This window comes from Cardiocondyla obscurior, linkage group LG04, assembly GCF_019399895.1.
Source record: "Cardiocondyla obscurior isolate alpha-2009 linkage group LG04, Cobs3.1, whole genome shotgun sequence".
In the NCBI taxonomy this organism is placed as follows: Eukaryota; Metazoa; Arthropoda; class Insecta; order Hymenoptera; family Formicidae; genus Cardiocondyla; species Cardiocondyla obscurior.
Genome location: NC_091867.1, coordinates 496,293 through 521,680, shown reverse-complemented (window position 1 = coordinate 521,680; position 25,388 = coordinate 496,293). Strand labels below are relative to the sequence as shown.

General features: G+C 37.9%; 2 protein-coding genes across 2 annotated transcripts; one reads left to right on the top strand and one right to left on the bottom strand.

Annotated features, from left to right (window-relative positions):
• Positions 1–8,801: 8,801 nt before the first annotated feature.
• LOC139101985 (uncharacterized) lies at positions 8,802–10,456 on the top strand. Its single transcript, XM_070655534.1, has 3 exons — positions 8,802–8,810; positions 9,045–9,397; positions 9,536–10,456. The coding sequence occupies exons 1-3, from the start codon at positions 8,802–8,804 to the stop codon at positions 10,404–10,406; spliced, it is 1,233 nt and encodes a 410-aa protein (XP_070511635.1). The 3' UTR covers positions 10,407–10,456.
• A 10,399-nt stretch (positions 10,457–20,855) lies between these two features.
• On the bottom strand, positions 20,856–25,297 carry LOC139101793 (uncharacterized). Its single transcript, XM_070655207.1, has 2 exons — positions 21,570–25,297; positions 20,856–21,463 (listed from the first exon to the last, which is right to left on the bottom strand). The coding sequence occupies exon 1, from the start codon at positions 25,233–25,235 to the stop codon at positions 24,285–24,287; it is 951 nt and encodes a 316-aa protein (XP_070511308.1). The 5' UTR covers positions 25,236–25,297; the 3' UTR covers positions 20,856–21,463; positions 21,570–24,284.
• Between the last annotated feature and the right edge of the window lie 91 nt (positions 25,298–25,388).

Below are 25,388 nucleotides of genomic sequence, written 5' to 3'. Positions count from 1 at the left end.
TTTCCGACCGAGACGCGACGGTTCTCGAACATCGCGGTTGGCACCCGCGAATTGCTGAGCTATGAATTTTGACATAGCAACAGACGGGTATATTAGCGGGCGACCACGGACCGCCCGCGGGCATTCGCAAGTATAACGTGGTACGCACCAACGCCGTCGGTTATTCTCTCTAATCATATGAAGAATTACTTAAGGAGGAACGCTATAACGGGAAGAAATAAACAGTGCTATAGTCAAAGTTTAAATACGCTTTTTATTTAATTCACTTATAACGTGTTCTTGCACCTAATCTCCGGAGAACGGACCCCACAGCACCCCCGTGGTGTAACATGTCACCGACGCAAAAGTAACGCGTATGCAATTTGATGGGCGGGGAGAGCAAATAATTTTTAGTTCCGAAACTTAACAAAAATTACACGGTATTTGTTATAACATCATAGTTTACATAAGTGGAAAAGCGCAGAGATAAGCTGCTCTACTTTAATACAATATGCGGATGCATAGTCGTACTGACCGCATCACGACAGATCGCGTTTTTGATAGTAAGATCGTTATACTACGCTCTCGTAGAAAGTCACAGACAGAGTGAGTGTTCGCAAGTTACAAGAAAAGAGTTAGACATCTGCCACATCGCAGCGTTGTCAAGTTCTTTTCTCGATCACAAATTCCGGCCTTTAATAAGTAATTGAAGCAGGCACGGAAATAGTGCGTGCCACAAAAAAATTATAACTTTTACTCATCTCCATAAACATAATTGAGATCAAAGATTCACTACTTATGTTATTAGAGTAATAAACATTTTGCTATACGCAATTTGATCATTTTTTGCCATCAATTAACTCTGTAACATCAAAGTTATCTACGTGGGTCGTTTTTAAAACGTTCCCATTTGTAACATTTAGAACCAATGGTATTGTTAATTCGTGTAAAAACGAAAACCATTTTATATTTCTCGTCAATTGAACACTTGTACCTGAATTTGCAATTATCTTATTTTCTTCACTTTATTTGAAAATGGATGACGCTGACAGACTATGTCTATAACTTTGATTTATTGACGATTTCTTTTTTAACGATGTAAACTTTTTAGACTTTGACTAATTATCTTTCTACATGTCACCTTTTTTATCATATTTTTAACATTACCATTGAAACTTTGTGTTTGTTGTTTTCTTCATTTGATTGCTTGTATGTTTCTTACAAGCTTCAAAAGCGTTTTGTAATACGTCCTCAGAAAGTTTATTTTAACATTTTTCCATATTTGTAAGTATTAAAAAATTACATAAAAGTTTAAAATAAGATCGCACCTTGGAGCAGCACTTCATGGCCGATCGTTAAGGATCGAAATCGATCCGGCGTTTGATTATCATTTTTGATTTTTGAAAACATTGCCGGCTCGAGGGTCCCTTCCTGCCTCTCACAGTAGAGTTCACCTCATGTGCATTGTGACGTGGTGGCTTTCGCTGCTTCGTCGCAGCTCTCCGCGGCCGTCACAAAAAGCGCCGCGACGCCGGAAAAGTCGCAGGAGAGCGGGGAGGAGTCGCGGGGGTCTCCGGAAGTTGTATCTTTATTTGCGAAACAGACAATTAACGATCGCCTTGATAAATTATGTTGCTACCGTATATCGCCGAGACTGTGGGTCGCCCTTGCGGAGAGAGGAGCGAGAGGCGCGAACTTTCAGAGAACAGGGTGACCGGATACGGGCCCGGGATGGGAGGTCACCCGTCTCGAGAACCTTGGAGGAGACTTGTCGCCTACGCATTTAGGCGCTGAAAGCAACCTGCGGGGGAATTGATGCGACAACGGACTATCCAAGGCTCGCGCCAAACTATTAGTACCGATAGGGCTTTGTGAGGGCAGCGGCTCCCGCGGGAAATCGGCAACGTAGCGCGCGGAAAAATCCGCGAGACGCAAGAGTGGGGATACGCCGGGCCTCGTGCCGAAAATTCGCGCGGTCCTCGCTCTCTTCCGTGTAGGCGCGCGACTTGAGCGGATGACGAGCGATCACCCGGCGGAAAGAGACAGAGTGTGAGAACGAGAGAGTGAGAGCGAGCGGCACGGCCCCGGAAGGAGAGAGAGCGAGAGAGAGCGAACGCCAGAGCGAGGATCGTGCGAGGCCCGAGCAGCTTTTCATCGGTGAGATCTTCCATCCGCATTGTGGAACCAATTATCTTGTAAACCCTCCGCTTCCCGGGGAGACCGGCACGGATTCAGACTATACCCGGCCACATAGAACGGGCACGCGGGCCCGATAGCGTATTTGGTGGGTCCTTGTCGTGAGGCAAGGACTAAACGTTAGAGAGTGGCAGCCGACGGGCGTCTAAAGTCCGGCGGCCGGACCCCGCGGGAACCACCGGTACTGTTTATTGGCGTGGACTAATTGTATGGTTTGTGAGGCTGTCGTACGTCGTGTCTACACGGAGAGCCCTCAGCAGCGGCCGAGGTCGGGAAAAAGATCTCGCGATCTCGTTTGCGACGGGCGAACTTTCGCGTACATTTTTTTGTGTTGTGGTGTCCCGCGGAGACACGCCGGGTGCACGGGAGACGCGTGGCCGGCACCAAAACAGTCAGGGCCGACGCGGGATAGTTCAGAAAACGCGAGCTCTAAATGAATTAATTGTTGGCGATTTCGCATGATTCATTCGACGACTCGATCAGGGTGATATCGCAGTGCTCGATCGCGTCTATCTTCTTTTCTTTATTATTCAATTTCATTCTTTTTCATTGTCAATTTTTTTTTGTAATAAACGGCGTGTTTGTTCACTGGATTTTTGGGGTGCCGCGTAACCTTTATTTTGTGTCGTCGTCTCCGTCCGTCCGAAACTTCCGTCTGATATACCCCGCCCCTCTCCGTTCGGATGAGCTAGCCCCCGCGCGTGACGGCCGTTTGAGTTTGCCGTGAATTATTAAGAGAGCAAAACATTCGTGAATAGAATCGGCACGGCTGGGCCCGTGCCTAGCGCCCAAAACTATCGCGTTATCGGCTTACGCCGTCCCGCGCCAGGATACGGCCGAGGTACCGCGACCCCTCCTCCCTCCCTCCCTACCCCTCGTGTCACGACGGTGCACGGTTTTTCCGTCCGTGCACGGCCGTCTCTTTTTGCTCGCGACTCTCCTCCTCGAGGAGGAGAGGCAATATCGTGACAGCATCAAGTGTGCAGTGTGCTTTTTTCTCAAGAATCATTACTCATCATTCGACTCATCTGTTTTGTCTCATCGTGCTCACTCATCAAAATTGACATCACCGTGTGCAATTCAGGAAAACTCGTCGAGTAGCACGAGGCATGTTAAACCTCGTGCTCATTAAATCGGCAGCTTCCTTAAGTGCTCAGCTCGTATTAATTAATTTAATTGTACGCGGTAGTAAAAAATCAGTGTAGAAGCTAATGTAAGAGAAAGCGTAATGTATAATTTAGCTAACGGCCATACAGCCGATCTTCTATATTGTTTTCCGACGAGCTATGTTTCGACGGCGCGACCTCGGCACGACGCTGAGGAATTTATAACAGAAGTAAATTTTCGGGAGCACCTGTCGCGCGGTAGCGAGAAGAGGAGGTATCTCCCGAGTATTTAAGCCGAGCTCCGGGAATGCGCGGGGCTTTTCGCCGAAAGTACAGAAAATAAGTCGCGTCGATATAAGAAAGAATAAGTCGAGTCAAAGTTCGTCGAACAGTTGATTTCTGTATAATTCGTGATCGTCCTACATTGTTAAATAAATCGTAATAGTCTTGAAAAAAGTAATTCTTGTCATCCTGAATTCTTTAATTAAAATCTATATAAAAGGTCGATTACACTAACAAACAATCAAGTCGTCACATATATCAGCCGTGTGAACACTCAGTGCAGTGAAACTCATAATGACTCTCATCTCTCGTTTGAATACGTGCGCAATTATTTAATCTTTCTCTCCCTTTCTCCCCCCCTCTCTCTCTCTCTCTCTCTCTCTTTCTCTTTCATAGAAGGACATAACAACCACCCTTTTGTTTAGAACAATCCGGCCACGATCGTACTTGCCATCTACGCTGCGTAATAATCTAACTCATTTTTTATACAGTAAGCTTTTCTAAGAAAAATTCCAGTAATACATTTTTGATAATGCTAGCAATTTATCAGGCTTGCTCGACGGGACCATTGTTCTAATGCATGTCGCGCGTAATTACAGTGGTCGCTGCTAATTACCATGATGGCATCACGTCTCGAACTTACAAATTTGTTAATCTATCGCGCCACGTGCGCGTTTACCGGTTCTAATCGGTCTTCTTGTTGCAGTCATTCTAGCGATCACACGGTGTTTTTTGGTAGCTTTCGAGTTTATATTTCTCAACGCGCAAAAGTGTAGTAACCCTTGGTTAATCGGATCCGCTCATTAAAAGAGTTCCATGGACTTATTCAATGTAACGAAACTGGTCAGCTCGTGTAAATAATACGCCTCACGGTGGGCTCACGCGGTTGCCGTTCGCCCACCACGTACTCATGAAGTTCCGGAACGTGCACTCACTATACGAAATACGCCTTACTTATTGTATCTTTTATTGTTTTACTCGGTTATCGCTTACCGTACATATTGTAAGTTTTTAGGTAGGCATCTGAAAAATTTAGCCATTAGTAGTTTTTAGTTAAAGTTTTTTCCAAAATCTTTTGACTGTAAAACTTCGATTCGACGAATAATAACTTTCAGTCCAGCAACAAACATACCAACTATATCACTCGGTTTCCATGTATAACTAAAAAATTTACGTAAGAGTTTTATCTGAACATTCTGTATTTTTGGTTTATAAATAGTTTTAATTCTAATTTTTAGGCTTTTGCGGCCACTAGCTTTAATAGAAATAAAGGTTATCGGATAAAAGCCGCGTTGAGAAATAGTGTTGTGTCGACGTTTCGCAAACACTGCAGTTCACATCATCAATATGGTTATTTTTTCGAATTGTTCCAAATGTCCTGTCTCCATTCAATGTTCGGCCAAAGCTGATTGAGAGAAGTGACGGTATTTGGCACACTGCTGATGATCTTAGATTCGTGTACTAATTCTTCTCGGTTTCTCCTATGTATACTTTTTGTCAATCTGTAAGTTCAGAGCACAGAATATGAGCAGTAATCTCTGCTACTGATTTTTCCGCCTGCCACTGTCCGATGATGCGACCTTATATGTCCGAAAATAATATTGGAACTGTTGTAATTAAGTAATAACACTTTGTATAATGCATAAAACACGATCGGTTTACTGCTACAACACCACGAAAAATAATGCTAAAAAAATCAAATGCAAAATCTTGATAGAAACAATCAAAAAACGCAAGATAAAATTAATGCAACACACAATGAGTAACATTGTATGAGTACTGTTATTCTGTCTTTTTCAAGATAGGTGCGTATCCTATGCGCATCCGCTTTAACAAACGCGTAAAAGAGAGAGAGAGAGAGAGAGAGAACTAATACATTTTTGCCATGAATATACATTTGTTCTATTTTTTTTATTTTTAAGAATAATTGACTCTTTATTCATTTAATCTATTTAAAGTATATTAAATATAAAAAAATAATTAATCTTAGTCAAATTTGCTCGGTAAAAATAAAAATTAAGAATAATCAAATAAAAGAATTCGCGACGTAACAGTACGTTTGAAGTTTCTTGTTTTACTTTAAGAAAAAAAATAAAGTTTTGCACGAAAACTTTTTACCAAATTAAAATTGCAGTTTGCAGTCATACACTTTAAACTTTATTTATTCTCTCCCACTAATCAAGTTTTAATATTACAGTATTTATCAACTATATTTTCTTACTTCACGACGCTACGAGTAGCTATGCAAAATGTTTGAGACGAATAGAATGAGTAAAATTATGTACTACTGATAACATTGGAAAATACGTCAAGAATTATATATTACTCAATTGAATAATAAACGGTATTTATTATTGTACTAATTAAATAATCAAACCAGATGTCATTAAGGGGATTTTATTATGGATAGTAAACATGCACAGTACCAGTAAAGAAAAAAATTAGAATTGTAGATTCGCAAATATATGTTTTAAACGCATTCAATCTTTATCATTCACAAGGTATTTGTCCTTTTCTAATTAATAATGCCATTAATTCGAAAACATAGCAACTATTTTTGTACGTAATTATCGAAATCTTTATCACGAAAACATCAATAAAAGCTATTATGTCTGTGTGTATTACAATAAATTTTTGAAGGCGCTTATATTCTTTTCTAAGCTTCTAAATTTACTTTTAAATATATGATATTATTTTTTGATGTTGTCTGCAAATTGATATTTATAAATAAATCTCGTACATATTGTAGAATTTTTAGATTAAACAAATTTATTCGTAAAAAAAAAATTAAAAAAAATTTTTTTAGTGTTAGCACAAACTCATTAGCAATCTTTGTTAGTGTCTTTAAGCATATTAAGTAGTATGTAATTCTATTAAATTATTTCAAAGATTTATATTTACACAAATTGGTCTATTATTTTTTTGGGGGGATTTTTTTATGAGGATTCTAAAACCATTGATGAACTTGCACAACGTCAGTATGACTGCGAGAAATATTAGAATTATAGGTTCGGGGATATGCTAAGAACGTATTCTATCTTTCTTACTCGTGAGATACTTGTTCTTTTCTAATTAGCAATGTCATCTACTCAAAGATATTACAACTACTTTTTGTACATAATTCTTGACATCTTTACCACAAAAATCAATATGGCACATGCTGACAAGCACGGATTGCTAAATCGTATTTTACACTATATTCTTTCTGAGGTTTTCAATCATAATTTGAAGTATCCCCATCTTGTTTCTTTATGTCTAGTAAAATACGGATAGATCTCCGTTTGTCCGCTTAAGTAACGTAACTTGTACAATAAGTGAAAGTTTTGTAAGACAAATGCAATTTTCAAAATTTTTTTTGCAATTTTTTGTTTCAAACTGACCAATTCGCACTTCTTTAGTATGCCTACTTTAATCGTAAAGCAGAATTTTCAATTTAGTTCAGCTAATTTAAAACATAGTGTAAAATACGAATAAAGTAGACATATAAAGATCTTTTAATATAAGGAAATATTTATTTACAAATTTAAAAAACTTGGCGCTGTTGTATTGTACAACAAGCTAAGTAAATATATTTATTAATTTTATTATATTCTGTCTTGTTTGTCCTTATGTACCTACGTGTGTGCCTGTGTGTTCCGTTAATTCCCCATTTTAAGCGTGAATACATGTGTGTGTTTCTCTTGTTCTCTCATTACTCTCTCTCATACATACACAAGAACAGCGCCAAATTTTCTTAATTTGTAATTAAATACATCCTCATATTAAAATACATTTATGTCTGCTTTATTCTTTTATTTCTTTATATCGGCGCACAGCAGTTTTGTATGTGTGCAGTTTCTTCATATCATTACTTTTGTAGAAAACAATTTTTGACGACGCTTTTTGTGCGCCTATACTTGGCGCTTTTTTGTACTTTAAAAAAAAAAAAAAGTAATTTTGTAGAGATTTACTCAATTTGTAGTATAATTTTGTACAGAAATATTACACATTTTGTGGTTTTATGAATTAAAATAACTTTAATAATGACTAATTCGATCAAATTTTAAGTAAGTTTGATAAAAAGATTGGGTTTAATTTATACAATAAAGTTTTATTTACGTTTAATCTACAAAGTTTAAGAATTAAGATATAACAATATGATATTTAAAATGTTAAATTTTCGTACACGATGTATATCGCACAGGAGGCTTAAATCGATTAATAGTCATAAAAAATTGTTTTTCACGAATGATATGATTGTGGTTATATATGTTAACTTTAAGCAAATTAAGCGCTGCACGGATTTTCTCAAACGGCGTTTTGCGTAAAAAAAACCTCAATATTTATATAGTACACTGCGTCTATACGTGACGCGAGGTACTCCTGTGCCTTTTGATTTAAGGTTATAACACATGCCATGTTAACTTTGAGCGATTTAAGCACAATTTATTGGCAAAACTGAAAAGAACATTTGACTGGACGATGACGACAATGATAATAATAATATTGTTTCTTGATCTTATTTTACTCTTGAAAGAAAAATATACATCGCGATATCTCTATTTGTAGAATACGTAGCGCAAAAAATAAGAAGTAATGCAGAAATACTTCATGGTTGAGATTGAAGAGTACGTGACTAACGACTGGCGAGACTTCTGAGCAGGGCTGGGTAATATTTGAAATGATTCTATTTTAAACATGTATTTAAAATGGAAAATGCAATTTTGCATTTTTTATTTTTAATACTTTTCAAAAAACCATTTTTATCTTGCATTTCAAACAGAAATACTTATATATTTATATCTTATATATTTACTTATATATTTATATTTAATCATTTATAAAATAAATAAATATTTATATTTAATCATTTATAAAATAAATGATTTTTCTCAGCAGCTTTATAGTCCAACTTTATAATTTTTTTTTTGCGACACGAAAAAGTTACACACTAACGCCACTAGTTGGTTGTCGCCGTTGTCGGTAACGCAAATTGCAACGTTGCGCGATTTACATTATGCAAGACGCAAGACCTGCATAGACTTGTTAGTGTCGCTAGTGATAACTGATAGTAGTGGATGTAACCTCGTATTGTTACTATTGTGTAGTTTCATGACATAGTTGAATATGACAAGCAAACAAAGAAACCAAGAAAATGTCGAAACTGAAATAATATAAATGTTAACAATAATAGGAATAAGACAATACTTTTAATAATAAATGGGAAATTCTTCAAAATTACTCAAATCGAATCGGAAAATGTATAAGGTGAATGTACGACATGTAGACGTCGAATAAAAGGTCGACTCGATTCAACAACAAATTTCTTGACCCACTTAAAGGTAATCATTATTTTATTATTTAATATTATTTTTATTAATGTTACATGCGCGCGCGTGTACGTATGAGTGTAGATTAAAGTAATAGATTATAGGTTAGCAAGATTTTATGTTAATGTAATACAAAGTGCATATTAATATAATTTTTTTTAATTTTATGCAGACGAGAAGTTATTCTATAGATAATTATAAAGAATATAAAAATAAGCAATTTAAGATTTCTAATCCACGAAAGAGGTCTTATGTTGGTAATGGTAATGATAATAATGATGAACAATCTGAAGATGCTTCAAAGCAGACGAAACAACAAAATCCTTTGAGCGTGAGAAATATATTTTCGCACAATTATCAACAAGTTGCAGATAATCTCATCACTTTCTTTGTCGTGCAAACAATGTCTCCAATGGATATTGTAGAACATCAAGCATTTAAAAACCTTATATATGGTATTAGTAAGATGAAAAATTTTGTTACTGTAATGACAAGAAAAACGTTACGGTCCAAAATAAATATCCAGTACACAGCAATGATACAACATTTGACTGAAACTTTGGAACAGATTAAATACGTATGTACTACAGCAGATATTTGGTTATCATCAAAAAGAAGTTTCCTTGGTATTACTGTCCATTGGATAAACGAAAATTTTTAAAGAAAAAGTGCAACTTTGGTTTATCGTAGATTTAAGGGTACGCACTCTTACGATAAAATTGCTAAAATAATTCATGACATACATAGTGATTTTAAACTAGATACAAAAAAAGTTGTAAAAGTAACAACGGACAATGCGTCAAATAAGGTGAAAGCATTTGCGTCGTATAACCAGAATAATCAAATCAATACGGATAACGATACATGCGACAATGAGGATTCAGATGATGATTTTGTATTACACGGCATAACTGAAGGAGCTATAAGCGAATCTAATTCTATACCTGAAATATTTCTCTCTGAGCATCAACGCTGTATGAGTCATACGTTAAATTTATTAGTCACAGTAGACATAAAAGATGTATTAACAAGATTGTCATCTGGAGATCGTTATTCTCGTTTTTATCATTCAACTTTTGGAAAATGCTCTGCCATATGGAATTTAACATCTAGATCTCCTAAAGCTGTTGAAACATATAACGCTATTACAGGAAAAGCCTCATCATCACCCTGTATAACTCGTTGGAATTCAACTTTTGATTGTTTAAATAACTTAATTAAAGTCAAAGAATTTCTTCCTAGTGTTTGCAATGCACTTGAATTGCCAAAATTTAAGGATACTGACTTAAAATTTCTAATAGAATATATTGAGTGCCTTCAGTCAATCGCAGAAGCATTAGATAGGCTACAAGGCGAACAGAATTGTTTTTATGGCGAATTTTTACCAATTTTGCTGCAAACCCAAAAGAGGTTGCAAAAACTGCAATTTCGGAATTTAAAATATTGTACAAATTTAGTCGTTGTACTGTTGCACCGCAGCCGGTGCACAGGGTCCGTCCTTCGGGATCCGTGGGGAAAGGGCGATAAATTTTAAGATAGTTAAATAAACACTTTGTCTTTTATTTGGTTATGTGTTACAAGTCCTTCGCTTCCCTTAATTTTTCCTTATTTGGTTCGGTGCGCGTTCCGGCGTTCATCACGCGTCCTCGGCTCCGCGAGGTCTCTCTTTCGCGGCACGCGACCGAACTCTAGTTACAGAGCGGTGTCACTTTTCTTCCGACACGGGCTCTTCCTCTTTTGACTCAGATGTGACTGACCGCCCGTGCCGGTCCGCGGTTATTTAATAGTGACGCTGGGCCTTGGCGTCATCGGGTTGCAATGCCGAACTTCGGTTGTTCGGCGAATGCAACCTTAGCGATTTCGGCAATAAGTTCTCGCAATTGTTTTTCTTTTGTTTATTATTACTTAATTACTCTAGGTGGATTGCTGATACAGCATCATCCGATATTATTCTGTTGCGAGATCTTATGCCGAAATGCTTTGCGCCATGCTACGTTTTGTAACGGGGTTCGGGTTATAACAGTACTTTTAGAGGGTTTAAATAAAAGATTCGGCGATTATTTCGATTTTTCCTGCCGAGTAAATAACGCTATTTTAGCAGCTGTAAGCCACCCGTTTTTTAAGTTACGCTGGGTACCAAAAGAAAAAATAATGTATGTTAAAGAACTTTTTTTAAATAAAATTAGATCATTAACTGATGTAACGAAAACTAAAAGCGATTCAGCAAATATATCCGAATCTACATATAACGAAAGCTATTTTTATTTTGAACGTGAATCATCTTCGGATAAAAGCATTACAAATACATTCGTAACAAATACAATAGAGTTACAATGCTTACAGTATTTTCAAAATAAAGATACATGTTTTGAAACATTAAATACATTTCCAATAATTAAAGAAATTTTTATGAAGTATAATACTGCCTTGCCGTCATCTGCGCCAGTAGAAAGGTTATTTTCTTACGGAGGTATGATTATGCGCCCCAATCGTCGAAATATGCATGACAATATATTCAAAAAACAATTATTATTGAAGTTAAACAGCGCATTTATTAAATAAAATAATATCTATCTAATAATCCAATATTCATTTATTCTCAATAAATATGTGTAATGTGTATTTATTTTATAATTAAAATAAACTGCATATATAAAAAAAAAGTATTTTCCATTTAAGAAGCATTTAAAATACATATTTATTCATTAATATTTAAAATAGATAAAAAAAAATTTTATATTTTGTATTTTAAATGTAATTTATAGAACTATTTTATATTTAGTATTTTAAATATAATCCTAAAACCATTTTACCCAGCCCTGTAAAAAGATATGGGTAATCAGGAAACTCTGGTTATGGGATAACCTGAAGGAAGGATTGAAAAAATGGCAAGGAGCAAGGATTTTTGAGACAGAAAAAGACAAGATAAAGTGGTTGACGGTAGACAGGATAAATGTATGTTTCTAAAAATTGGCGGGGGATGAGAAGATAAAGAGTTAGACAGAAGGGGAAAAGTGGAAAGTAGAGGAGGTAGAGAGGAAGATAGGGAAAGGAAGGAGAGGGTTGATGAAAAGCTAGGGACGGAAAATAGGAAAATGAGAATAAGTTTCTGGAACGTGGCGGGGTTGGAAAATAAGGACAAAGATTTCTGGAAGGATATAGGAAAATGAGATGTGATATATATGTGTGAAATGTGGCTGGCAGAAAAAAGATAGAACAGGATAAAGCATAGGTTGCCAAAGGGATATAAGTGGATAAATAAGGGGGCAGAAAAGAAAAGTAAGAAAGAAAGAGCAATGGGTGGAATGGTGATGGGGTGGAAGAAAGATTTGAAAGAAGAAAGAGAAATAAGTTTTGAGGATAAGAATGGATTGATAGGGTTAAAGATACGGTGTGGGAGAGTATGATGGAAGGTAGCGGGGGTATACGTTAGCGAAGGGGTAGAAGAAATGATTGAATCTATGAGCTTATGGCTAGAGGAAAAAGAAAAGGGGGTGAGATATTGTATTTGATAGGGGAAGATTTCAATATGAGACCGGGTGAAGAGGGGGGCTATGGGATGAAAATGTAAAAGGAGATAGAGAGAAAAGGAAAAGGAAAACAAAGGATAAAAAGATCACGGGAGAAGGAAGAAAATTTTGTAAAGCATTAGAAGAAGTAGAATGGGAGATAATAAACGGGTGTGTGAGGGGAGATGAAGAAGGGGAGTGGACGTATGTGGGGGGAAGGAGAAAGACGGTGATAGATTATGTTATGAGTAATACGGAGTCGAAAAGAAAAATTATAGAAATAAAGGTTGTAACGTAGCACCCGGCGATGCACCGTTCCGGCCACGACATCGGTCGGCCGCCGGACATAACACCGTCCGACGGGGACCCGGGGCGCGGTCCAAACATTATATTTTTACCAGCCGAAAATGCGAAGTATAACGGCAGCGTACTCGCAGCCGTTCCGCGGCTAAGTCCATCCGCGGACTTAGCTGAGACATCCCGAGCGCCGCCGAACCGCGCCGTCGATGCCGAGGCCCGTCGTTTCCGAGCGCGCCGCTTCCCGGGGCCTCGGCGCCACACTTGGAATACGTCACAAACCCCGCTGAGCCCCGGAGACCCGGCGTGATCCCTTTTTATGTATAAAAAAAGTGATGTCGGGACTCAGCGAGACCGTCTTCGTCCGTTCGCTTTCGAGCGAGCACGATCCTCTTCTAGAGCACGAACCACGGGGTAAAGCAAACTTCGTTTCGGCCAGGAATTCCTGGCGCTCATAATCCGCTCGTTTCAGTTTTGTCGTTTTGCACAATTAACTCGTGGGGTGAAGCATACTCCGCCTCCTTCGAGGACTGTTCGGAGAATTAAAAATAATTTAATATATTTCGAGACAATGTAAAATAAAATGTAACTCTAAAAACGTAGCGTTGCTCGAACAGCGAGCAAGATAAATATCGCAATAAAAATAAAGACGAGCGAGCATCATCGTGATAAATAAGCGCGATAAACATTACGCGGCGAACACAGGTTAAAACATGTATCCTAATAAAAACCGCTAACAAACGAACAATTTTAAATTTCGATGTAAAAGACGGAGTAGGGCGTAAATTAGGACGAAGCGGGGAGACATATAAAAAGCCGGTAAAAACTGAGCGCGGACAGTTCGTCAAATTATTATAACATACAACTCGCAAAAACCTTCCGACTATTGTACGTGGGCCGATCGTTGGTCAGAGCAAGGCCACACGGATCTCTCGAGCATTGAGCCTTCTGCTCAATTTTAATAAAAACGGTCGACTTGAGGAGAAGCAGAGGAATTATTCTTATTGACCACGGACCGTGCCTTCCTCACACTTTCCCTGAGCGACTGAGTCGTCGGTGACGACGAAACAAGGACTCTCAATCTTACGTCTGCGATCCGAATAGACCGGAGCACCAAGATCCTGTTCGCACCGTCGTGATCCTCGGGGTGGAGTGCTCTCTGCCTCGGCCGAGTACTCTCCGGCTAAACGACACTGGTCAAGGTGCATCCACGATCCAAGATCTATCGATCATTCGCGACCGACACTTCGACGAAAGATTTGTAATCGCGCACCTACCGAACCGCGGCCGTCCATACAATTGTTACACGAGCCACGCCCGCCGTTCCGCGCCCGTATTCCGCGTACCGCCGATCATACCGGAAGGATCTCCCATCGATCCACGTTCGACCGCGATCCGCACAGATAACCGCGCCCACTGATACGCGACACCCACCGTGCCTGTCGTGGGGCATTCGCGACCATCCGCGAACTTTATTATAGCGCACGCGTTCTATCGATTGCAATCTGCGAACTCGACGTATTCATCCGCGTAATCTGTATCTAGCGTCCATCTTGAATTTATCTGTTTATTGCATATTTATATTGTCGTCGTTTTATCAAGCGCACGCCTGTGATAATTAGTAATAAATTCTATTCTTTTATTTAACAATTCTGTCTCAGTGCATTCGGACCTACTTAAATCGAATCCTGCATTCCCGACGAGCGCCCCGGGCTTGCTATCCCGTCATTCGATAACGCAATGAAGTCAGGTCGTTTCAAGATGGAGGAGGAGGTAGACTCAGACCACCAATCGTTAATCGTGTCGACAAGAGGTGGAGGAGGAGAAATAGAAATATTTAAGCATTGGAAAAAAGGAAATTAGGCTAAAATGGAATGAAGAGGAGAGGAGGATCTTTAGGAAAAAGTTTGGAAAGAGATAATATAGAAGAAAACGGGAGAAGTTTTAGTAAGGAACTGGGAAGGACTAAGAAATTAGTGAAGAAAAAAGTTGATAAGGATGTGGGTGAAAGTCTAAAGGAAAGATGGTGGGATGAATAGTGTAGGAGAAGTAAATGTAAAGTAAAGGAAAAAATGCGAAAATGAAGGAAGAGAGAATGTAGCGAGGAGAAGTATAAGAAGGTGAAAGGAAAATATAAGAGGTTGTGTGATAGTAAAAAATTACAGGAGAAAGTGAGATAAAAGAAGGAGATTAAACAAGTAGAGAACGGAGAGAGAAGTATGAAAAATAGTGAACAAGGGAAGAAAACAAAAAAAAAGAAATAAAGGAAAAAATAAAAATTGAAGAATGGGATGGTTATTCCAGAGGTATGTTAAAAGGGGTAAAATAGAGAGTAGAGGGTGAGGTAGAAATAAGTAGAAAAGAAGATGAGGAAGGAGATATAGAGAGAGAGGAGTTCGAATAATTAGAAAGTTAAAAAGAGGAAAAGCGGCAGGGAGTGACAGATTGAAAAATAAAATTTGGAAATAAGGAGGGGCGGAAGTAAAGGAGAGGCTATAGGAAATGTATAAGAAGGTCTGAAGGAAAGAAGGGATGCCGGTGGAATGGAGAGAAGGGATGCCGGTGGAACGGAGAAAAAGGGTGGTGGTTTCGGTGTTAAAAAATAGAAAAAGAGAGAAAGTAGAAGATTATAAAGAGATAACGCTGACGCAGACAGCGTACAAAGTTTACGCAACTTGTGTTAGTGGGAAGATTAAGAAAGGATGTCCAAGAAAAGGGAATTTTGCCACAGAGTTAGGCTGGGTTTAAGATAAACATGAGGACAGTGGATCAGATATATGAGCAAAATTATTTGATTAATAAAAAGATAGAGGAGAGAGAAGGAAAAATGGTAATAGCGTTTATTGATATGAGGGCGGCTTTTGACTCTGTGGACAGAAAGAAACTGGTGGAAGCAATAAGGAAAAGGGGGGTGAGGGAGGGATTGGTTAGAAGGTGTGAGAAAGTTCTGGAGAAAACGGTGAATACAGTTAGAGTAAAAGAGAAGGAAGGGAAAAATTTTTGGACGACAAGGGGCGTAAGGCAAAGTTGTCCGCTTAGTCCGAGCTTGTTCACTCTGTTACTGGCGGATTTGGATGAAGAATTAGAAAAAGAAAAAGAAGTGTACGATTGGAAATGTAAATCTCTCTCTCTCTCTCTCTCTCTCTCTCTCTCTCTCTCTCTCTCTCTCTCTCTCTCTCTCTCTCTCTCTCTCTCTCCCTCTCCCTCTCCCTCTCCCTCTCCCTCTCCCTCTCCCTCTCTCCCTCTCCCTCTCCCCTCTCCCCCTCTCCCTCCCTCTCCCTCTCCCTCTCCTCCCTCCTCTCCCTCTCCCTCTCCCTCTCTCCCTCTCCCTCTCCCTCTCCCTCTCCCTCTCCCTCTCCCTCTCCCTCTCCCTCTCCCTCTCCCTCTCCCTCTCCCTCTCCCTCTCCCTCTCCCTCTCCCTCTCCCTCCCTCTCCCTCTCTCCCTCTCCCTCTCCCTCTCTCTCTCTCTCTCTCTCTCTCTCTCTCTCTCTCTCTCTCTCTCTCTCTCCTCTCCTCTCCCTCCCTCTCCCTCTCCCTCTCCCTCTCCCTCCCTCTCCCTCTCCCTCTCCCTCTCTCTCTCTCTCCCTCTCCCTCTCCCTCTCCCTCTCTCCCTCTCTCTCTCTCTCTCTCTCTCTCTCTCTCTCTCTCTCTCTCTCTCTCTCTCTCTCTCTCTCTCTCTCTCTCTCTCTCTCTTTCTCTCTCTCTGGGCGTGTAGTCAGTAAGCTAGAAGTGTGAGAAAAAGTAGAATAAGATTTTTTTTCAGGAATTGCAATAAGAAAGAAAGAGGAATGTAAAGGTAGAATTAAGATACAGATAAGGTAGTCTTATAAGGAGGTTTGTAAAAGGTTAAAGGTATCGAGTAGGAAGAAATAAAATTAATTTTTTAACTTAATATCAAGCAAGATAAAGAAGCGACTTTTAAACTATCCTATGCCTTAAGGTGCGCAATAACCTAAACACAGTAAATTATCATACAAAGAATTAAACAGATTTGAAACACAGAATAGATAATAACAAAAAGAACACAGAAAAGAAACGTACAAGTCAGAACTCCAGAACTCGGATCCGGCTCGAAGGACCAATTTTTCATTAATAAAGTAGGTAGGCAATTTATGCAAAAAGAAAGCGATCCTTTAATTCAAATATTTATGTATTTTTTCGCTTCCTCTGGTTTTACATCGTAATAGTTAATATTGACAATCCGAGTTTTCAGCGCTCTGACTTGTACAACGATCAAACAATATGTGACCAACGCTAATCAAATTCCTGTACAAAAAAACAGAAGTTAATTTTTACTTGAAAATAAACCATAATTCTCAGAGAGTAAATTACTTAAAAACTTACGCTCTTCGGGATTCTTAATTCCAATTTTTTTTAATAAAATAATATTTGTTTAATTGAATTTCTTTCCTTCTCGTTAGCGTAATTTACAATCCTGACAGACTATTTAATATCCTCTGAGATCGTGACAATGCTATGGATCTTTATATCCCCTGAGATCGTGACAATGCTATGGATCTTTCTGAAATAAATACCTCATCTACGGAGGCCGTGCAGTGTCAGCCACTGCGGCTTTTGTAATGCGTCCAGGCGACGCCTGAAATGGCGACCCTTTTATGCATGAGCCTGACGTTTTTTGCCACCGCGGCTTGCCAGCTTAAAGAACGGATTCAAGAGCCTGAGCTCCTTGGCCTATAACTGAATTGTTTCTCCAATGTAAGAAATGTCTCCACAAATTAATAAAGTGATGCAAAATTCCAAAACAAACCACGAACAAAACGTCTCAATAATAATAATTGAAATTCGAGCTAGTAGGCGTCAAACTCGATTTTTAAAAAAAGTGACGACCAGAGAGAAGGAGGCTCTCACACACGACTCGGTGTGTGCGTTTTTCAAGCGGCTAAAAGCAATCTGAAATGAGTAACGAGCCAATCGTAGGTTGGCTCAGATGACGTCCAAGGAATGCGTAATTTTGAAATAGGTCATTTTTTCCTACACAGAGTTATGCACAGAACATAACAAAACATTTTTGTTTTTTGAAGATTAAAAAAAATAGCGTAAATTTGATATGCCGCGTTAATTGGTGACAAAAATATTTCATTTGATACTGCTAAAATAATTCTAAATTATTTTCAAGATGTAGGGAAAGATCTCTATGTCTGGAAAAGTATGAAGTTAAGCGCGACAAAATGTTCGAATATAATTTCAAACGATTTAGCTCCAGTCGAGACAAATTGCGTAGTAAAAACGTTACAAAATACAAAATTTACAATTTTTATAGATGAAACGTCAGATATTACAAACGAATAATGGATGGTGTTTTACGTTCGATTCGTTAAAAATTCTATTTCAAAACATTGTTGCTTTATCATGCGGCAATGCATCTGTAATAAAAAGAAAAAATTTATCATTTAAAACACAGCTTGAAGAAAGAAATTTAAAAATATTAACTTTTTTATGTCCATGTCATTCTATTGCGTTGGTTGCGAATGCTGCATGTGATAAAATACCTCGTGTTTACGAGGATTTTATTTAAAAAATGGCATATTATGTAAATAATAGTCCCAAGTGCTCAGCAATTTTTCGTGAATTTTGCGACTGCTTTCAAGAAACAAGCCACAAACTTTTATGATTGGGTGAAACGCGAAGGCTTTCTCGTTATATGTGCGTTGAAAGAATTTTAGAGTCTTGGGATACTATAAAACATTTTTTGCCTGACATGGTTGTAAATGAGAAATCGTGTGTAACTGAAAATTTGTTATGTATTATGAAAAGTATAGACTTAAAGACATATTACTTATTTTTTAAATATGTTTTACAATTCTTTAATAAGTTAAACATATTTTTTCAAGCAGTTGAAACAAGAATACATCTCTTGCATCCAAAATTAATGCATCTTTTAATTTAATTGTGTAAAAATTTTTTTAAACAAGAGGTATTAAAAAATGTACTTAATGTTACATTTGCTTCAAATAAAAATCAAAAACCTCTTGAAAATATTACTTTAAGATCAGATTGTGAAGAATATCTAGATGACTTATCTAATAACGAACACGCAGATAAAGCAAATATTTTCAGAAAAAGTTGTATAGAATTTTTTGTTACTGCAGCGGAACAAATTTGTAAAAAATTACCAATAAATAATAAATTTTGATTTAAATTAAAAGTCTTTCAGCGTTGTTTCATGCACACAGGAACACTACATTTAGTGACGTTTCTTTTGTTGCTAAAACCATCGGTGGTTTTGACAAAAACGGTTTGAAAAATAAATGGTTTAAAATACATTTAGATTTTACAGATGCAGAGAAACAGCATCTCGCAACATTAAACTTTGACAACATAAAGAAAACAATTTTTTTAAGTAAAAATAACATACAAAAATATAAAAATTTTTAATTACTTATTAGTACAGTTATAACATTTTCATATTTTAGTGCCAATTCTGAAAAAGTATTTTTATTTTTAACAGATGTAAAAACAAAAAAACGTAATCAACTTCCTTCGGCTAGTGTTATTTGTGTTTTAAAATCTGCATTACGAACAAAACAAAATATTTTAAATATAAGTATAGATGAGAATCACATAGCTTTAATGTCCACAAACAATTTGTACGCTAAACGTTATATTAAAGAAAAAAGTACTTTTACATTGTATTGTATGACAATGATGCTGTTGCATCTTCATCTACTAATAATGAAATTGTCACAGCTGTAATATCCACAGACCATTTGTACGCTAAACGTTGAACCAAAGAGAAAAGTAGTTGTTTAGCATTCTACTCCACATATGACAATAATGAGAATGATACTATTTCGTCTTCATGTAATAATATTTTATACCATATAAAGTAAGAAAAAATTAATAGCATATGTTTAAAAATATGTAGAAAATGTTAATTTAATTATTATTCGGTCATGAGTAGACACCATGTCTGTAAGAGACACTCTGTCTGTAAGAAACACTTTGTCTGTAAGAGATATCTTGTCTGTAAGAGACACTTTATCTGTAAAAAACACTTGCATGTCTGTATGATCTACTATGTTTTTTGGTTTTCAAAGGGGGTAGTAAAAGCATAATACACGACTTTGGTTGTTTTCGAGAAAACATTACTATTCTTATATAAAAAAGTTACGCATTTTATTTTTGTTATTAATAATGATATGAATAACAATAATGTAATGCGTTGCGTTTACATTTTTAGTGCTAATAGTGTCTACTCGAACATAACTTTTATCGTCGTATAGCTTTTTCTACTCAATTCCTATTTTCATCTCCACGTGGTGAAGTCTGCTAATCTCATCGATTTGAATAATCAATGTTAGTCAAATGATAAGAGCTAATGTTGTTGGACCCCGATACAACAATAGTCTTAAGTAACAGTTAAGTAAGAACTGAATAATGAAATAATACGGAGTAAGATCTCGCAACAGAATTAAAAGAACACTATTTCAGCAACTCATCCAAATGAAAAGATTAAATAAATATAAACCACGAAACAACGAGTTGCGAGATCTTAATACCGAGAACAGCAGATTGCATGACCCAGTAACCGAGTAACGAAAATGCAATCTGCTGACATTGGAAGAACGACACAGTTAAATACCCGCGGATCGGCAGCGACGGGCAGTTGCTAATAACCTCACGCGTGTAACGTGAGACCCGTCGCGTGCCATAATCAACCAGACACCACGCGGAGACGAGCTCCGCGATAACGTAATAGAAAGGACGTGAAGAAGTGAATCAACGACCACGGTGTATAAAACAATAAAAGTAAAGATCTTTATTGAACAATAAAAAACATCTCCCGACTCGACATAATCCCGTTGGCTCCGAAGGACGGACCCCGTGCACCGGCCACGGTGCAACAATGTTTTGAAAAGGAATAAGCGTGATATGAGATTTAAAGCCGAGCGAAAATAAGCACGTTGGACAAAAACGTTATACACTGCTCAAAAATGATATAGCATAGAAAAATTTTATGCAAAAGTTGTCAAACTTTGACTGACGGTGACTTTGCAAAAAATTATCGTAAAATTATAATTTTTTTTTTTCAAATAAAAGTTTGAAATTTCTACTTTAAGATGCTGTAGTTGGATTTTAAATTTGATTTATTTTCACTACTGTAACATCTCAAAATGTGAGAACATGTTTAATGTATTAAAAGTTACAAAGTTTGACGGATCGTACGGACTTGCTACATTTTTTAGGATGAATTCTGTTTGCAGAAACATAAAGTTTGAACCTTTCTCTTCAATTTAAAAAAAAAGAAAAGTTGCTGCAATTTTTTCTTCGCAAAGATACAGCATTTTAAAGTAACTCTTGCATTTTAGCATATACCGCCGGCATTAGCATTACCCGATGTGCACCACGGGGAAATTGCCGGTCGGATTTTGCACATTATATGGCTCTGAAAAGAGCCGTTTTTGAGTGTGTGTGTGTGAGTGCATGCGTGCGTGCGTGCGTGCATGCGTACGTGCGAGTTATGAGTATTTAAAATAAAAATAACTAACAGATTTTTCTTTCCCTAAGTGGAGGTTGGGCATTGCCAGCAGCTTCTCTATTTTCCTGCTGCTGCGTTTGCTGCTGTTGTGGCTGCTGCTGCTGTTGCATTAACTTTTCCATTATTAATTTTTAGTTATCTCCTAACTGCTTTATTGCTTTGTTTTTGTACTCCATTGCAGCAATTACTTGTTGCGGGGAATTGCAACCACTTAGCGTTGCGGAGAATCATTTAAATTTAACTCGAGGAGCAATATTTGCTTCTTTCTTATATGCAAATTGTCTTCTGCAATAAAAAAAACAAGTTATAATTATATTTTTATAAACATTTGTATTTAAAACCAAAAACGACTAAAAACTATAATAGAAATATATAATAATAAAATACTTACGCGACATCACTTCTGTGCGTATTCCGTCGCCGAAACGTTTATAAAGAGAATGCTCAGCTATGAACACGACGCGGAAGGGAAAATGATAAAGTAGACACAACCAAAAAAACTCTGATTACAAAAAAAAAACTGTTACACCACAAAGGTGCTGTAAGGTCCGTTCTCCGGATTTATTGTAATGCGGACAAAATAAAGAGATATTTTTTTTCTAATTGTCAAAGCACAGTTTAAATTTCTTTCCTTTCATTTACAGCAGTTGACGCCACGCAGTTTAATATCGAATAGCGAATGCCTCGTTTAGCCGCGGTTGCCCGTTAATATTCCTTGCTGTTGCTAAACCAAAATTCTTAGCACTCAGCAATTCGAGGGTGGCAACCGCGAAGGTTCGACAAGCGTCGCGTCCCGGCTGGAAACATCGGGTTACCGCAATCGGCGCTATTCTGCCGATCTTGCTAATTTTGTCGATCGTGCGAGACTTCATCGTTTTTCTCGAACCTTCTGTTGCTAGGGGCTTGTCATTCAAACGCCTATGTCAAGTTTACCAAAGTAATGATGGTAACATAGTAAGTTTCATGGTACATGGTAATTAAGAGTAGCCGTTCGCATTCGAGGCGTTCGAGCAATTACCCATCATGCTTGCGCGATACCGAGACTACCGAGTTACCGGCGACGCCGCGAAAGAGTAAGACAAACAGTGTATAGCTCTGGCCTTTTCCTTTATTAGACGGCAGTCGAAGCACTGGCATCACACAGACGAGCTTCTGTATCTGAACGCGAAAGAAGCCGCGATTCCGAGTTGGGCTCTATTTCCCGAGCAAACCGAAAGCATTTCTTGCGATCTTTTTGCGATCCAAAGACGTGATCGCTCCCTAGTGCTTGAAGACGAAGCACAGTAGGCATTAACGATGAACTAGTGTTCCCAGCGTTGTACAGCAAGCCAAAAAGCGACATTTGGGGGGGAACCACAAGTGTCGCAACCAAAAAATAAAAATTGCAGAGCTGCATGCTTCCATAAACAGTAACATCACTCGGGCCAGGAGCGTTCAGACCAGCGAAGAGAACTTAGAGAAGCAGACGGAAAAACAAGGCGCCTATAACACCGGCGATAGTACCGGACCTTCTCCAAACACCATTACTGCGGAAGAGTCTGCAAAACTCACGGTCATCTCGGTCGAGAACTTTCCACCTACAGCACCATTAGTCGGAATACACAGGCAGCCGCCGCCACTATTGATTTCGGTGCCACAAAAGAAAACGTTCATACAGATCTGACCGTGGTTACCACAACCTCTGGACGTACCGACATGGAGATACACGCGGCCATCGAGGATCTTTCTACATCCCGGGAACATATGGATTTGGCGTTACACCAGCCCTAGTTAGCACCGAGTGCCCCCGGTAATAATCACTCCACTCCCGGTATATCGAGAGACGCAAACGGAAAAAATCTTGCACGCACCTCAGACTACCAAGGCCGGCACGCAGACGAACGTTTGGGCAACAATCGAGAGCTTGTCCAATAATGAGCCTCTCACTTTTCCGGACGACACGTGGGGGTCCATAAAAGTAACACTCACTGCCTCGCACAAATGCTTTACCGTGAGCGGCGATAGTGAACTTTTTGAATCATTGCCCTACACCAAAGCACCAGTGGGTACAATTTCAAAAAATTCAAACATAAAGTGTATATAGCTAATGAAGAATAATGACTGTTGTTCCGAAACTAAACCTATTTACTATAACTCTACCTCCACATTGATAAAGGTCGTTAGAGGTTGGTCGGAACTTGTTGCGCCATAAGAGTTTTCGATAGAATTTTGGCGCGGGTAATTAGAACTCCGCTCAGAACTTTGAAAATCGCGAAAAAAATTGACTTTTTTGAAATTCGGTACTTTGAAGGGTTGTAGCTTGGGTTGGTAGCAAGGGTTGGTCATAGCTCTTCAAGTCATAATACTTTTCGATAAAATTCTCGCGCGTGCAAACAGAACTTGGCTCAAAACTTGGAAATTCCAAATATTAATAAAACTATGACTTTTATTCTTTTTGTACCTTTTTTTAATTTTTGGATGTTTAATAAAACGGAACAATTTATATAATTTATAGGGAACTTTAGAACTCTTTAAAAGTTATCAAATAAAAAAAAAGTATTTTCTCGTAAAATGATAGGTTGCGTAAAAATAATCCATCATTTTTTTAAAAGATATTTTCACCGCTTTATAGGATCGAACTCTTTCTGTAAACTATCAGGAAATCTAGGGTTCGTATTTATAGTCGCTTTTTGACTTGAGATTTTCTTACGACTTTAGGCTGCCTTGACCAAGCATGCCTCGAATTCGTCTCAAGGCTGGAAGGTGTTGAAGTTTCATAATGATGACTTGAACAACCTTTACTAAAGAATCAAAGAGATGATAATTTTTGATGTGCAACTGTTGGCAACATTGACAAATACGTTAGATTCTGTGCATTATTGTGAAATGTATGCTAAAAGTTACATGGTCAAAAAGAACTCGTAAGTATAGTCATGGTAATTATTATATTTTTTGTGAGGCAATTTGATGTTATTACTTAATTTTCGGGGACTTCCGTTTCCGGTAGCATGAGTGATTGTTGTGTGTCTGTGAACGAAAAGAATAAAGTGGGCTAAAGTCTAGAAGGTAGTTGAATTTTTTGGAGAGTGGTGGAAATTAGGATAAAGAGTGGTGTGGGAAGGAGGAGTCATGGGAGGGAAATGAGGGGAGACAGGTAGAGAGGTAAAAAATAGGGGTATAGTTGGAGAAAGGGAAAAGAGGTTAGGGTGATTTGCAATATAAAGGAACTAAGGCATAGAGTATAGTTGACATAGAAAAAAAAGTGTAGGTAAAGAAGGGAGTAGCGAGGTAGACAGGGTAAAAGGATTGGAGGTAATAGTGTCGGTAAATAAAAGTTAAAGGTAAGATAGAAAAGAACGAAGTAAGGTAAAAAGATGAGTGACGACTTAGAACAGGAAAATAAGGAAAAGGAGAAAGTAGAAGATGTAGAATTAAAGAAAGGGGAGGAAAAAAGGAAAAAAAAGCTCGGAAGACCATGTAAAGCGGAAAGCTGGAGAAGGGATAGATCGAATAGTTTGCCGATTATTCGATCTTTTAAAAAAGGAGAAAACAGGAAGGAAAGACAAGGGGAGGATAGTGATCCAGATATAGAGGAAGTATTCAAGAAGAGTTTAAAGATTGGAAAATCGCCGGTAAAAGTAATAGGATCAGAGGGAAATTTAATGGAAATAGATAAAGGTGGGGAAGTGGAAAAGCAAAGAACAGATGTGAATGTGCTTGATATTGTAAGAGAAATAAGAGCAGGTTTTGAGGCGATAAAAAAAGAATTAGGAGAAGTAAATGAAAATAAGAAAGAGGTGAAAAAATGGATTGAAGATTTGAGAAAGGATTGGGGAAAAGAAAAAGAAATGTAAGTTAAGAAAATAGAAGGATTGGAAAAAAGAATGAAGGAAAAGGAAGAAAAGGAAAGAAAGAAAGAATTAGAGGAAAGTAATGTTATAAAGGATAATACAGGCAAGGATATACAAGGAATAAAAAAGAAAAGAATGGATGAGGTAAGATTAGAAGAGAGAGTAAGATTGTTGGAAATAGAAAAAGAAAAAGAAATAAAGAAAATGAGAAAATGTAATGTTATCATAAGGGGAATAAAGATAAAAGAAGGAGAGGCAGAGGGTATGAAGAGACAAGTAGAGGAAATAATAAAAGACTTAGGGGTAAACGCAAAAATAGAGGAGGTCAGAAAAATAGGAGAAATAAACAAGGGCAGTTTCGGTATGGTTTGGGTAAAATT